The 14,753-nt window shown below is 47.4% G+C and overlaps 1 protein-coding gene across 1 annotated transcript; it reads right to left on the bottom strand.

Annotated features, from left to right (window-relative positions):
• Window positions 1-495: 495 nt before the first annotated feature.
• LOC115796997 (uncharacterized) lies at window positions 496-14,039 on the bottom strand. Its single transcript, XM_030753487.1, has 3 exons — window positions 13,663-14,039; window positions 4,675-10,910; window positions 496-626 (listed from the first exon to the last, which is right to left on the bottom strand). Exon 2 carries the CDS (start codon window positions 10,686-10,688, stop codon window positions 4,887-4,889), a length of 5,802 nt encoding a protein of 1,933 aa, XP_030609347.1. The 5' UTR covers window positions 10,689-10,910; window positions 13,663-14,039; the 3' UTR covers window positions 496-626; window positions 4,675-4,886.
• Between the last annotated feature and the right edge of the window lie 714 nt (window positions 14,040-14,753).

Genomic DNA, 14,753 nt, shown 5'->3' on the forward strand with positions numbered 1-14,753 from the left:
TGATTTCTCAATGAATCTTTTCCCACAGGCACTACAAGAAAACGGCTTCTCACCGGTGTGAATTCTTGCATGACGCTCCAGGTCTGATTTCTGACCAAATCTTTTCCCACAAGTGATACAACAATGTGGTTTCTCCCCTGTGTGAACTCTGAGGTGTGTCACCAGGTGGGACTTATAGATGAAAGCTTTTCCACAGGTGTCACATTTTAGAGACTTTTTCCTTGCATCAGTTTGTCTCTGACACTCTGACACAGGAGTGCTGTTTACTCTCTGACTGTGACTTCTCTTTCTATGATGTCTCCTCTTCTTTAGCTCTGTTTCATGAGAGCTGTGAGAAATAAGCTGCTCACTGTTTGATTCTGGTTCACTGTGGTCACTTTCCTCATATGTAAGAGTCACCATGAAGGTATCAGTCTCTTGCTTCAGTCCAAGCTGCTCTCCCTCCTGACTATTGCAGAGTTCCTCCTCTTCTTCTTTAATCTGTGGAGGCTCTGGGTCCTCCTGTTCATCTTTAATCTGTGGAGGCTCTGGGTCCTCTTGGTCCAGACTGGAGTTCCTCTCTTGGTTACAGACCGGTAGGTCTGTGAGACCCTCCTCTTCCTCACCTTCATGCTGTTGTGAAAATTCTTGAATAAAGAAACACAAAAACAAGGTTAGTAATGTCACAACACAAAAAAACACAAACACATAAAACTATTTTACAAAAGCATATCGCAAAACCTGAATAAATGGTAATCATTTACACACAGCAAGGTGACTCAGGGTACAATGCTAGGGGAGGCTGTGTGGAACACCTAGAATGCATTGTCTGATCAGTAGGGCTGCAATGATGCGTCAACTTAATCAATGACGTCAACTACAAAAATTAGTCGACGTGGAATTTTAATGTCAACGTGTCATATTCACACACACACACACACACACACACAAAAAATATATATATATATATTTTTTTTTTATTTATTTATTTATTTACAAACCAGATTCCAAAAAAAGTTGGGACAAGGCCATTTTTACCACTGTGTGGCATCCCCCCTTCTTCTTACAACACTCAACAGCGTCTGGGGACAGAGGAGACCAGTTTCTCAAGTTTAGAAATAGGAATGCTCTCCCATTCATGTCTAATACAGGCCTCTAAGTGTTCAATCGTCTTGGGCCTTCTTTGTCGCACCTTCCTCTTTATGATGCGCTAAATGTTCTCTATAGGTGAAAGATCTGGACTGCAGGCTGGCCATTTCAGTACCCGGATCCTTCTCCTACGTAGCCATGATGTTGTGATTGCTGCAGAATGTGGTCTGGCATTATCTTGCTGAAAAATGCAGGGTCTTCCCTGAAAGAGATGACGTCTAGATGGGAGCATATGTTGTTCTAGAACCTGAACATAGTTCTCTGCATTAATGGTGCCTTTCCAGACATGCAAGCTGCCCATGCCACAAGCACTCATGCAACCCCATACCATCAGTGATGCAGGCTTCTGAACGGAGTGTTGATAACAGCTTGGGTTATCCTTGTCCTCTCTGGTCCAGATGACATGGCGTCCCAGTGTTCCATAAAGAACTTCAAATCGTGACTCATCTGACCCGGAGATCACGAGCATCCAGTAGAGTTTTACGGCCTTGACCCTTACGCACAGCGATTGTTCCAGATTCTCTGAATCTTTTGATGATGTTATGCACGGTTGATGATGATAACTTGAAAGTCTTTGCTATTTTACGCTGGGTAACACCATTCTGGTATTGCTGCACTATCTTTCTGCGCAACAACGGTGGAATTGGTGATCCTCTTACCATCTTGGCTTCAGAGAGACACTGACACTCTGAGAAGCTCTTTTTTATACCCAATCATGTTGTCAATTGACCTAATTAGTGTTCATTGGTCTTCCAGCTGTTCGTTATATGCTCAATTTCCTTTTTCCAGCCACTTATTGCTACTTGTCCCAACTTTTTTGGGATTTGTTGATGACATGTACTTTTGAAACAACATATTTTTCCCTTAAAATGACACATTCTCTCAGTTTAAACTTTTGATCTGTGATTTGTGTTCTATTCTCAATAAAATATTAGAAGATGTTGTTTTTATTCACAATTTGATTAGTGTCCCAACTTTTGTGGAATAAGGTTTGTATTTTAGGGATGCGAAAATCAATTATTTTAGTAATGGAGTATTCTATCGATTATTCCATCAATTAATCGAGTAATCGGATAAGAAATACTTTTTTTATTAACAGTTTATCTGCATATTTTAACTTTAGTACTGCAGTTTTTCGCCGTGTGAACAAACAGCGGTGGATGGAGCAGCTACAAAGTTCTCTTTTCTTCACCTTAACACTTGCTGATCAGGTGGTTGATGAAGGACCTCCAGCTGTTTCCCAGTAAAGATTTTAATGGTGGTTACTAAAAGAAAAAGCTGCTGTTTTGGATGCTGGAAAAATGTTTCCTTTTGCACTACTTGAGCTCACATAACAGCTTCGCCTCTTTGCGCTTGCGCAGTTAAAACCGCTGCTCGCTACTCACACAAAAAATATTTTGACGGAGCCCCTCGGTCCTGGGGGGCGGGCCTTCTGGTACCGAACCATCGCTAGTGCTAATGGCCCGCTCTCGCTAGCAAACCAGTTCTGGTAGCTACAGCAGAAGGAAAGACAAAAATAACAGCTGAAATTCTCAGCGAGCACAACACACACAGACTCACAGAGAGCAGTGAAGGTGTGGAAATGCATGTCAGCGATAGTTGCCACCCGTCCCGTAAAGTACGGAACCCCGCATGTTACGGAGCCGTATTCCACGGAGTCCTGTAACATACGGGGCTCTGTATTGTACGAGACAGATGGCAACTCTAGCGATGATCCACTCTGTGTTAAAGGAAATCCATCACAGCGACGGAGAGCTTTTTAGAATCTGTGTGTGAGTGTGTGTGTGTGTGTGTGTGTGCGCGTGCCTGATTCACACTCCAGTACAGTAGGTGGCGGTAATGCAGTTCTATGTTGGTTTGCCAGCCACCAATAAACCCACAAAAAGTTGGCAAGGTGGGAGGTTTGCTCAAGGGCCCACAGTGCAGCCAATCCAAGGATTTGATCCAGCATCCTCTCAGTGATAACCTCTCTTCTTCTCCTCTAGGCCACCACTCCCCACAAAGTGATGACATTGTGATTTTCAAAGCTAATAATTTCAAAATGCTGCAGCTCTAAAACTTGAAAATAATCTCAGATGCACTTGAAGACAGGTTGAACAGGAATATCTAGTTAACTGCTGATAACAGTTTGGACTGGCAAGAGTCAGGGTATACCCTGGACAGGTCACTAGCCTGTTGTAGGGCTAACACAGAGACAGAGAACCGCTCAAACTTATGGGCAATTTACTTTGTGTTATTAACAGTTTATCTGCATATTTTAACTTCCATAGCTTAACTGTAGATTTTTCGCTGTGAAAAAAACAGCGGTGGATGGAGCAGCTACAAAGTTCTCTTTTCTTCACATTAACACTTGCTGGTTGATGAAGGGTTTGGCTCCTCCAGCAGTTTCCTAGTTACAGGAAAATGTGCTGCTGCTTTGGAGTCTAGAAAAATGTTTCATTTCGCTCCACCTGAGCCCACCGGTTCAATAATGGCTCTGTGCTTGCCACTTGTGTGCAGACAGACTGCACATAAAGCAACTGCTGCTGTTGTGTTATCAGTGTTTTTGTTGAAAAACTGGGAGCTGCATGAGCTTAATATTGTGATGCTTTGTAGTTGCTAATCTGGGATTAAAGCATAAAAATATTTTGGCGGAGTCCCTTTTTTTGTGTTCAGTATTTTTCATAATCAAATTATTCGAATTACTCGAGTAATCCGAGCCCTAAAGTTAACTTAACCCTACTACCTGCATGTCTTTGGACTGTGGGAGGACACCGGAGTACCTGGAGAGAACCCCGGCGAGATGGTGGATTCAAACCCAGACCTTCTTACTGTGAGACAACAGTGCTAACCACCACGCTACCATGCTGCCCTATAATAGTCTTAAACACATAAATCTGCCTGTATAACTCTGTATATGTTGTGTATCACTTTAGTTTTTTTTTTTTTATATAAAAACAGGAAGACTGTCACAAAGGGTCCTTGTTCTGTGGGACATTCGCTAACTGACTGAGTTCAGCTGTAGAGGTGGCCACTGAGGGGCATCGATTAGAATGCACAGTCCAGAGCTTTGTCACTGAAGATTTATTGTGGGATTGATGGAATGATACAACAGGATATTTGCTATGAGTGTGTGGGTATGTGTGTGGTTCTGAAAGAAACAGAAATATAAACATAACTAGCCATGGACTGATGAGTTCTCATCACCACAATACATAAGCTCACACATGCAGCTTAGCTTGTAACATAATTCAGCCTAGTCATGGTTAGCATGGTGTAGCTTAAATGAATTAACAGCTTTAGCCTCCATACATGTAATTAGAACAGCTGGAACAAGGCCATCTCTATACATTGCAACAAACAAAGACACAGGAATAATAATAATAGTACTGACAAATATACAAATATTCACATGACTTGTGATCGCTATCTGGACAGCTAGGTCCGCCATTACACAAACTACGTTGCACTCGCGGTAAAAAATGCAGCCGCGATAAGGCGATTATTAACTAATTACAAATGCGAACACTTACTACAGCTACACAGAGTACTTGGATGAATACTCACTTGTTATTGAACGCACACAGGGATTAATGTCAAGCCAGAAACTACCTACAATCACACAGGTCCAAACAATAGCGATCACAATACTAGCACTCTCCAGCCACTCTTCTTCTCCTCCCGACAATGCTACAGCTCACACAATGCTGCGCAGCGCAGCGCTCCCTCATCAGCTGGGTTCCGGTGCACTTGAAGGCTGATCTAGGGTCAGCCCTTTGTTACAGCCGCCCCAAATTTGTACTATCAAATTTGTCACTTGACAAAGGGCTGATCGGGTCCATGTCTGGGATGTCTGGGAGGGCGATGAGGCGCGCCACAGGCCTCGTATAGGTCTTGTCCTTGACCTGGACCACAGCTGTCCTGACTCTTCCATCTGTCCCTGGGATGACCTCTGTGACCCGGCCAAGTGGCCACAGGGCCCGAGGGAGCTGGGGATCCACTACCATCACGATGGTTCCTAGTTTCAGTTGGGAGGTATCTTTGTGCCACTTGGAGCGTGGCTGAAGAGTAGAAAGGTAGTGGCGGATGAAATGGGTCCAGAACTGGTCTGCCAACACCTGGGTGTGTCTCCAGCGGCGGCGGCTAAGCATTTCTGTGTCAGTGTAGACTGCCTGTGGCAGTGATGGGTCCGGCCGCCCCATGAGGAGGAGATTGGGGGTCACAGGATCCACATCAGCCACATCTGTGGAGACATAGCCGAGAGGTTTGGAGTTTAAAATCCCCTCAATCTCAATTAGCACTGTCCGGAGGACTTCCTCTGGGATAGGCTGAGGCCGGATGGTGGCGTACAAGGCAGCCTTCACCGACCTTACTTCTCTTTCCCATATGCCCCCGAAGTGTGGTGCATTTGGTGGGTTGAACTGGAACTGGATCTGGTATTTGGCCAGATGATCCTGGAGGGTGGGGTGCATTGCCTTGAAAGCATCTTTCAGCTCTCGTTCCCCTCCGCGAAAATTTGTCCCCTGGTCCGACAAGAGCTCAGCCGGTTTTCCTCTTCGGGCAATGAATCTGCGAAGAGCCATAAGGAAGGAGTCGGTGTCGAGTCCAGACAGGACATCTAAGTGCACGGCTCGTGTTGTTAGGCACTTAAACAGAATGCCCCATCTTTTCTCATGACGACGGCCCACCTGCACTGTCAAGGGCCCAAAACAGTCCACACCTGTGGAGAAGAAGGGGGGTTTCATTAGCCGCAGTCTCGCCGGTGGCAGGTCGGCCATTCTTGGCACAGATGGATTAGCTCTCCACCTCTGACAGTCAGGGCAGGAACGCTGATGCCGCTTGACTGCTTCGCGACCCTGCAGAATCCAATATTTGCGACGTAGCTCTGCAAACAACCGTTCTGCTCCAGGATGGTGCAGGCTCCTGTCGGTATCATGGATGAGGAGCTGAGACACTCTGTGCCGGGGGTCTAGGACCACTGGGTGGATGGCATCTAGGTCCAGCTGGTCACTGCGGCGAAGACGCCCTCCAACACGAATCAGCTGCACTGTCTCATCAGACTCTGGGGCAAGACAGCGGAGCCTACTGGTGGCTGGCACTGGCTTGCCAGCCCTCAGTAGGTCCAGTTCCTCAGGGAAACTGTCCTGCTGGGCCCTTCTAAGCACCTCTCTCTCAGCTTCCCTGTAGTCTTCGGCAGACAGACATGCCTGGTCTGCAGCTGCCCCATGCAGGGCTCGAGCTACAGCCTCAGTCAATTCCCCAAAGGAGGAGCACTGATCAGTATCAGGCCCCAGTGAGGTTGTTACTGATGTAGTGAGGCAGCAGACAGTTGGCCTTCGCAGCTCCGCCACATCCTCGGCCTCTCCTACTACAGCCGCAGGCTGTGCCGGCCAAAGGTTTGTTACCTGTTGCAGGAAGGCTGGCCCATGCCTCCACCTGCTGTCACTGGCCAGCTCTAGTAGCGTCTTCCCCCGAGTGATGTCGTCAGCTGGGTTGTTGGCTGAGTCCACATACCTCCAGGCCTGGGCATCAGTAAGCTCCTGGATTTCGGCAACCCGGGTGCCGATAAATACCTTGTATCGACAGGAGTCAGACTTGAGCCATGTGAGGACTGTAGTGGAGTCAGTCCATAGAATGATGTTGCGGATGGGCCCAGTCAGCTCTCTCTGCAGCAGTGAGGCTAACTGAGCAGCAGTTAGTGCGGCACACAGTTCAAGTCTCGGCATTGACAGCTGTTTCTTTGGCGCAACTCTAGACCTCGCTGACAGGAAAGCCACTTCCACATAGCCATCTAGGCTCTCTGCTCGCAAATAAGCTACTGAGCCATAGGCTTTCTCTGAAGCATCTGCGAAGATGTGCAGGTCTCGATGACAGCGGGGGCTGTCCATTCCTGGGCTGACGTAACAGCGGGGCAGTGAAATCTGGGAGAGATCCTGCAATTCCTCCTCCCATGCCAACCAGGGTTGCAGCACATCATCAGGTAGGGAGGGGTCATCCCAGTCTCTGTGTTTGTCCCACAACCGCTGTACTAAGACTTTGGCCCGTGTCGTGAAAGGGACAATAAAGCCCAGAGGGTCATACAGACGGGCAAGGACTCTATAGATGTTCCGCAGAGTAGGTGTGGGGTGATCCAGTATCCGGTACTTGTACCCCATGGTGTCCGAGCTACAGAGCCAGCGAAGCCCCAGGGCCAGTTCTTGAGGGTCGGTGTCGGACTCCGTGAGCCACAGCTCATTGCTCTCCGATCTGGCTTCCTTTGGGAGGTGACTGATGACCGCAGGCATGTTGCTGGCCCACTGGCGCAGCACAAATCCACCCATCGCTAGCAATGCCTTGAGCTTGTCAACCAGGTGTTGGGCTTCTTCAACAGAGCAGAAGCTCTGCAGGCAGTTGTCTACATAGAATGACCGCTCTATGGATACGCGGACATCCTCGCCTGGCTGGCTGTGGTCGAACACGTGCTTCTGCAGTGCAAATGTGGCACAACAGGGGCTGCAGGTTGTGCCAAATGGAAGGACTTGCCATACATACATGCTGGGTGGTTTCTCTGTCTTCAGGTTTCGCCACAAGAAGCGGAGCAATGGCTTGTCCTCAGGGAGCAACCTCACCTGATGAAACATACCTTGGATATCGCTGCTGACCGCGACTGTGTGTTCCCTGAAGCGCAGGAGGACTCCTAATAAGCTTGCACTCAGCGGGGGGCCTGGCAACAGCAGCTCATTAAGATTGTCTCCCTTGTACACATAGGAGCAGTTAAACACGATCCGGTTCTTCCCGTTATGGGTTACCATGTGGTGTGGGATGAACCAGGATTCAGCTGCCCCTTCCAGCTCCTCTTCTGGCACCTTCACGGCATAACCGGCTTTCTCCAGCTTGTCTATCTCCGCACAATATGCCGCGGCTTTGTCAGGGTCTCTCCGCAGGCGTCTCTCTGTGCTGCGGAGACTGGCTAGTACTGCCTCCTTAGGTGCTTTAAGTTGTGGCATGTCCTTCACTCTGAGAAGGGGAGTGGCATAGCGCTGGATACCGTCGACATTGACGCGAACAGTCTTTGTCTCTAGCAGGTGGACAGCGTCCTGGTCCTGCCTGGAACGTGTGACTAGCCGCTCATTCTTGTAGGGAAGGACATCTAATTGCCACAGTCTCTCCACACTGTGAAGGAGCTCAGCCGTCGGGGAGAGAGTGGAGAGCTGCAGACACTGCTGTGTGATGGACTGCTGCTTGATGTGCTTGGTTGGCCCCTGCAGGGTCCAGCCAAGCTGTGTCTTCACTGCAGCTGGAGCTCCTGGAGGACCCAGGCGCACCTGCTCCACAGGTGTGATGAGATGAGTGTAGTCAGATCCGATTAGCAGTAGAGGGCGCACCCTGTTCAATGCTTGGAGGGGAAGGCCTCGTAAGTGTTTATGCCTTCTCTGAAGGGCTTTCACAGGGTGGGTGTGCTCCGCCAGTCCCAGTTGGTCCGCTGTGAATGCTCTGTTTATCTTGAAGGACCTTTTTGGCTGATCAGTGGGTGAGAGGGAGAACGACACTGCGGCGCCGTGTATCACTTGAAGGTCCTGCCGCACGGTCCGAAGAGCCAGGTCTTCGGCTTCACCTCTCAGTTTGAGCCTTTGTGTTGCCTCCGGGAGGATTATGGTCCGCTCGGATCCATCGTCAAGGATGGCATAGGTCTCAATGGCCAGGGGACCGTTGCGTAGCAGCACCTTGCTGACCTTCAGCAGTACTTGGCTGCATCCTGATCGCCGATCAAGGTATAGGATTTCATTGGTTGTGCTAACAAGGCACGCAGTGTTCTCCGTTTGAGGCTTGGCATTCACCTCATGCAATGCTTGCAGGTGTCTCCCTTTGCATTTCTCACACAGCATCTTCAGACGGCACTGAGCAGCTTGGTGCAGGCGACCGCATCGCCAGCATCTCCTGTTCGTCTTGATCCACGCTGTTCTCTGGTCCACTGTGAGCTGTGAAAAGTTAGCACATTGGTCAAGAAAGTGCTGATTATTGTTGCAATAGGGGCAGTACGCCGTTCTATTGGCTCGCTGGGCTCCAGCAGGTAGCTTTGCTGCCGTGGGGGTACTCTCGGGCTGATCAGCAGCAAGCAGAACACTGATGCTCTTTCCCCCTTTGCTATCACGACGTCGCTCGGGCTTGGACCCCGCGCTGTTCTTGTCCTCGCGATGCAGGGACTCATACACTGTCTCCTGGATCTTCAGCTCGTAGTTGAGCCAATCAGAGAAGTGCAGGAGGCTGGGGATGGTGATGCGCATGGGATACAAGAACCTCTTGAATTCTGCCCGCATGTCTGGAGACAGCTTGGAGAGGAGTCGGGTGACGTGGGATCCGCAGCGGAGCTCTGTCTGTCCACTGTCCCCCAGCTGATCCAGCATGCCCACTAATGCTCTGACTTTCAGTGCAAACCGCTTGAAGCCACTGACATCACCCCGTGCCACACTTGGGGCTTCCATCAGGTCTGCAATCCTTTTGAGAGCAAGTTGGTGTGGCTGCCCGTAATGCTCAATAAGGCTTGCCATTGTCTCTGTGTAAGGATAGGAGGAGCTTGTGTACGAATCTGCGATGAGAAGGGCCTCCTCATACTTCAAGTGGTCGACAAGAATCTGGTACTTGAAGCGCTCTGTGGCGTCCTCTGGCAACAGATTCTCCAAGGCAACCTTGAGCCTGGCAAATTCCCTCGGGTCCCCTTTAGTAAATAAAGGGATAGTGGGTTTTGGACCACGGTAGACTAACTCACGCTGATGGATGCCGAAGTCTGACTCCCTCTCTGCTGGTACGTGAGGCTGGCAGTAGTCGGGGGTTCGTGGCTTTGGTACGGGGTGTGGCTCTGGGTGTGGCACCTGTTGCTTTGTCTTTAAGTCCCTCAGCAGCTCTGTGAGTTCTGTAATCACATCTTGCCCCAGAGGTGGCAGTGGGTCATCTGTTACTGGAGGTGGTGGCTTTGGCCAGATGCCGTCACCTCCCGGAGGTGGCATATCTCCAGCTGTTGCTGGTGGAGGTGGAGGCAGTGGTGGGATCTGGTCCATGCCATCATGCTGCTGCAATGGGTGTAGCAGGGAAGCTGCCTGCTCTATTTGCTGAGAATAGGTAAGCGAGACCATGTGTGGTTGCGGGACCGGTGATGCTCTCTCGTCAAGTCGCCGCTGCAGTTGCAGCATCTGCCTTTGCATTCTCTGATTCTCCTCCATCAGTTGGTGAAGAGCATTAAGGACTTCTGGTGTAGCTCCTGAATCCTGCTTTGGCCGTGGTGTAATAGGCGTGCTCTGAAAAAGGGGGTCTGCCTCATCCGACACATGCCAATGGTTTGTGACTGCTCCAAGCTTAGCATCCGAATCAGCATACTCGACTGGTAAAGAGGCGAGAGGCGTCATCCTGGCGGGTCTCTCCGGTGTTCCTTTCAGGCTACGACAGGGTGGCTGACGCGGGGACAGGTAAGCTGCATCCGGGGGGCTGAAGGCCACTTGTTGTTCTGGGAGGGAGACTACATATTCTTCCATCCAGGCTGGTTGCCGCGTCATGCGTCGTGGGCGGGCACCCGCTGCATAATAATGTGTTTGCTGGTCTTGGGACATCTCTGGCAATCCTCAGTAACCACAATAAAAGGAATCCTCGCTGGGGCCTCCAAATGTTCTGTGGGACATTCGCTAACTGACTGAGTTCAGCTGTAGAGGTGGCCACTGAGGGGCATCGATTAGAATGCACAGTCCAGAGCTTTGTCACTGAAGATTTATTGTGGGATTGATGGAATGATACAACAGGATATTTGCTATGAGTGTGTGGGTATGTGTGTGGTTCTGAAAGAAACAGAAATATAAACATAATTAAAACCGCAAGCGGTGATATCGGGCCCTCGCACTCCCTGCGCGTCGACCCGTGGCGCTCGTCGACCCGTGCCGCACTCGGAGGTCTTGTGATCGTGATGGTGTACAGAAGGTCTGTAGAAAGTTGAATTCTTTTTTAGGAAAAGATATCTTTTGCTCTCGGCATAGACGCAATGGAATATTTGGGGGTGGGGTCACGGCTCCAGCATGCAAAATAGGGCATGGGTCTGATAGACTGTTTTGATCAGGATGATGTCAAGAATGTTGAAACACATTTTCATACATTTCCGAGAAACTAAGTTTGTGGATGCTATAAAAAATTCATTTGCTTCTGTAGGGGGCGCTCTTGCAGCTACGTATAGCCTTGAATCCATAGTTATGGGTTCAGAGTGGCTGTGTACATGAGTGATTACATTTTCAGGCAGATCGGGCAAAGCATGTACGAACACGTGCCCAAACAATTTTGGTCGCCATTGAGAAAAATGAAAGCCAACTTCAATGGCCTGGTGTGACAACACCATTTAATATTTTGTCAAGATTTCCACAATATTTGATGGGCTGTTTGTCTAGATGATCTGGAGCCAATTTGGTCTCACTGGCTGAAATGCCCTAGGAGGAGTTCATTCAAATAGCAGGCCTGAAAATGGCAAAAATTGACAAAAATTGACACTTTCAATTGAAGATGCTGGACTTCCTGTAGGGTTTCCAGTATAGCTCCAAGAGACTTTTTTGTACGTCTTAGGATGTTACATGAGTGTGCAGAATTTCAGAGCTGTAGATATAATGTAGCTCTGGGGCTAGCTAAAAAACATGCTATTTTATGATATTTCAAGCTGCCAGTAGGTGGCGCTGTAACATTTATGGACTTTATGCATATCAATGTGTTCAGGGCAGGAGGCTTATCAAATTGATGAGGATTTCGTAAGGAATGGTGAAAGATAGTTTCATGCATTTCAGAGCAAAACTAATTATGTGGACGTCATACAAATTTTCATTTGCTTCTGTAGGGGGCGCTATTGCGCCTACAGTCTTGAATCTGTAGTTATGGATTCAGCCTGGGTGTGTACATGAGTGATTAAATTTTCAGCCTGATCAGACAAAGCATGTGCGAACAAGTGCACAAACAATTTTGGTGGTGAGGGAGAAAAACGAAGGCCAATTTCAATGGCCTGGTGTGATAAGGCCATTTAATATTTTGTAAAGATTTCCACAATATTTGATGGGCTCCTTGTCTAGATGATGTGGAGCAAATTTGGTCTCACTGGGTCAAATGCCCTAGGACAAGTTCGTTCAAATAGCAGGCGTGGAAATGGCAAAAATTGACACCTTCAATTGAAGATGGCCGACTTCCTGTAGGGTTTGGGGTATGGGTCCAAGAGACTTTTTTGTACGTCTTAGTATGTTACATGAGCCTGTACATTTTCATACATGTAGATAAAACGTAGCTCCGGGGCTACTCAAAAAACTTGCTATTTTAAGATATTCCGAGCTGCCACTAGGCGGCGCTCTAACATTTATGGACTTTATGCATATGAGTGTGTTCAGGGCAGCATGCTTATCACACGACTGAAGTTTGAGCCAGATTGGGCAAGTTGGCTTTGAGTTACAGCCCTTTTTGTGTTCATGGCGAATCATCGAACTTTGCCGTCCCATAAGGGTCACGCCCTTTTGTCAAAAAGTCACAGTTTTGAAAACACAGTAAGTCCAACTTCTTAAGGCTTTCCAGGTGAAATTTGAGATGGTTCTGCTAAACCACCTTGGAGCTGGACCTCCAAGTGTAAAATATGACATTTCCTGTTCCCACTAGGTGGCGCTGCGACTGATATTAAATATTGTCATATGTATGTGTTCAGGGGGGCACCCTCATCCTACTGGAGAAGTTTGATGCACATTGGATCATGTAGGTATGAATGAGAGGCAATCAAAATTTCATGGCGAATGATCAAAGTTCAAAGGGGCATAAGGACCCCTCCCCCTTGGCAAAAACTCACCATTTTCGAGATTTAGATTCCCCTGGGGGTGTAGGTTAGACAAACCAAATATGAAGATGATAACGTCTAAAACCTCTGAGTTATTAGAAAAAGTGTGAGGGCTGCAAATCGCCAAATTTGCATAATTAATTCAAAATGGCGGACTTCCTGTTGGGTTTAGGGCATGGCTCCAAGAGGATTTTTTGTGCGCCTGGACATGATATACATGTGTATGAAGTTTCATTCATGTACGTGAAACACAGCGGTGGGGCTCCAGTTTAGGGGGCGCTAGCGAGCCATTTGGGCGCGCCCTTGCCCGAGCCCATTAAAATACTTAAATTTTCACCAGGTGTGACGCATGTGCAAAGTTTCATGAGTTTTTGAATATGATAAAGCCCCCAAAAAGCCAATTCATTTGCCTGAATAATAATAATAATAATAATAATAATAATAAAAAAAAAAAAAAAAAAAATAATAATAATAATAATAAACGAAGCAATTACAATAGGGCCTTCGCACAGTTCGTGCTCGGGCCCTAACTAGCCATGGACTGATGAGTTCTCATCACCACAATACATAAGCTCACACATGCAGCTTAGCTTGTAACATAATTCAGCCTAGTCATGGTTAGCATGGTGTAGCTTAAATGAATTAACAGCTTTAGCCTCCATACATGTAATTAGAACAGCTGGAACAAGGCCATCTCTATACATTGCAACAAACAAAGACACAGGAATAATAATAATAGTACTGACAAATATACAAATATTCACATGACTTGTGATCGCTATCTGGACAGCTAGGTCCGCCATTACACAAACTACGTTGCACTCGCGGTAAAAAATGCAGCCGCGATAAGGCGATTATTAACTAATTACAAATGCGAACACTTACTACAGCTACACAGAGTACTTGGATGAATACTCACTTGTTATTGAACGCACACAGGGATTAATGTCAAGCCAGAAACTACCTACAATCACACAGGTCCAAACAATAGCGATCACAATACTAGCACTCTCCAGCCACTCTTCTTCTCCTCCCGACAATGCTACAGCTCACACAATGCTGCGCAGCGCAGCGCTCCCTCATCAGCTGGGTTCCGGTGCACTTGAAGGCTGATCTAGGGTCAGCCCTTTGTTACAGTCCTGCTCATGTGTTCAAAAAATTTAAAAAAGTGGAATTTGTTGATAAAAAGCTGATCTTTTTTATAGAGATGTTTTGAATTATGATTGATTTAAGTACAGAATTATATTAAAACTATATCAAAGGAATAAAACAATAAAGGTGATTACCAGGGTTATTATAGTTAACGAAAACGAACGAAATAACGAAAACTGAAATTGAAAAAACATTGTCGTTAACTGAAATAAATAAAAACTATAATTAAAAGGAAAAAACGATAACTAATTAAAACTGAATTGTGAGTTTACAAAACTAACTAAAACTAACTGAAATAATCGATAAACTTACTTTCATTTACTTGTTTTTTGGGGGGGTTTTTTAAGCCTTGTGGATTGATATGAAATCATTGTTTCCACTCTCCGAGTTTAAGCTGGGAGCGCCACAGGACAACTGTGTGAGTGCGCATGTGCGTGCGCTCACCGCGCTGGTCCGCAAAGTAATGGCTGCGGTCTGCCGAGTCCCGTATGGAGGTTCTTTGAGTACAAACACCTGCACACGACCACAAGGTAATTAACACACACAATCCAGCTACACAAGCATAAATGCGGACATGAGGTCGGCAACTTCTGTAGGTTGTGTACAGAGGCCGCAAAGACCCTGCAGGTTTAATTAGCGAGCATCTAACCAAGCTAGCTCCAAAACAGAAGCAGCTTCAGGTGGT

Source organism: Archocentrus centrarchus, chromosome 18 (genome assembly GCF_007364275.1).
Source record: "Archocentrus centrarchus isolate MPI-CPG fArcCen1 chromosome 18, fArcCen1, whole genome shotgun sequence".
Classification (NCBI taxonomy): Eukaryota; Metazoa; Chordata; class Actinopteri; order Cichliformes; family Cichlidae; genus Archocentrus; species Archocentrus centrarchus.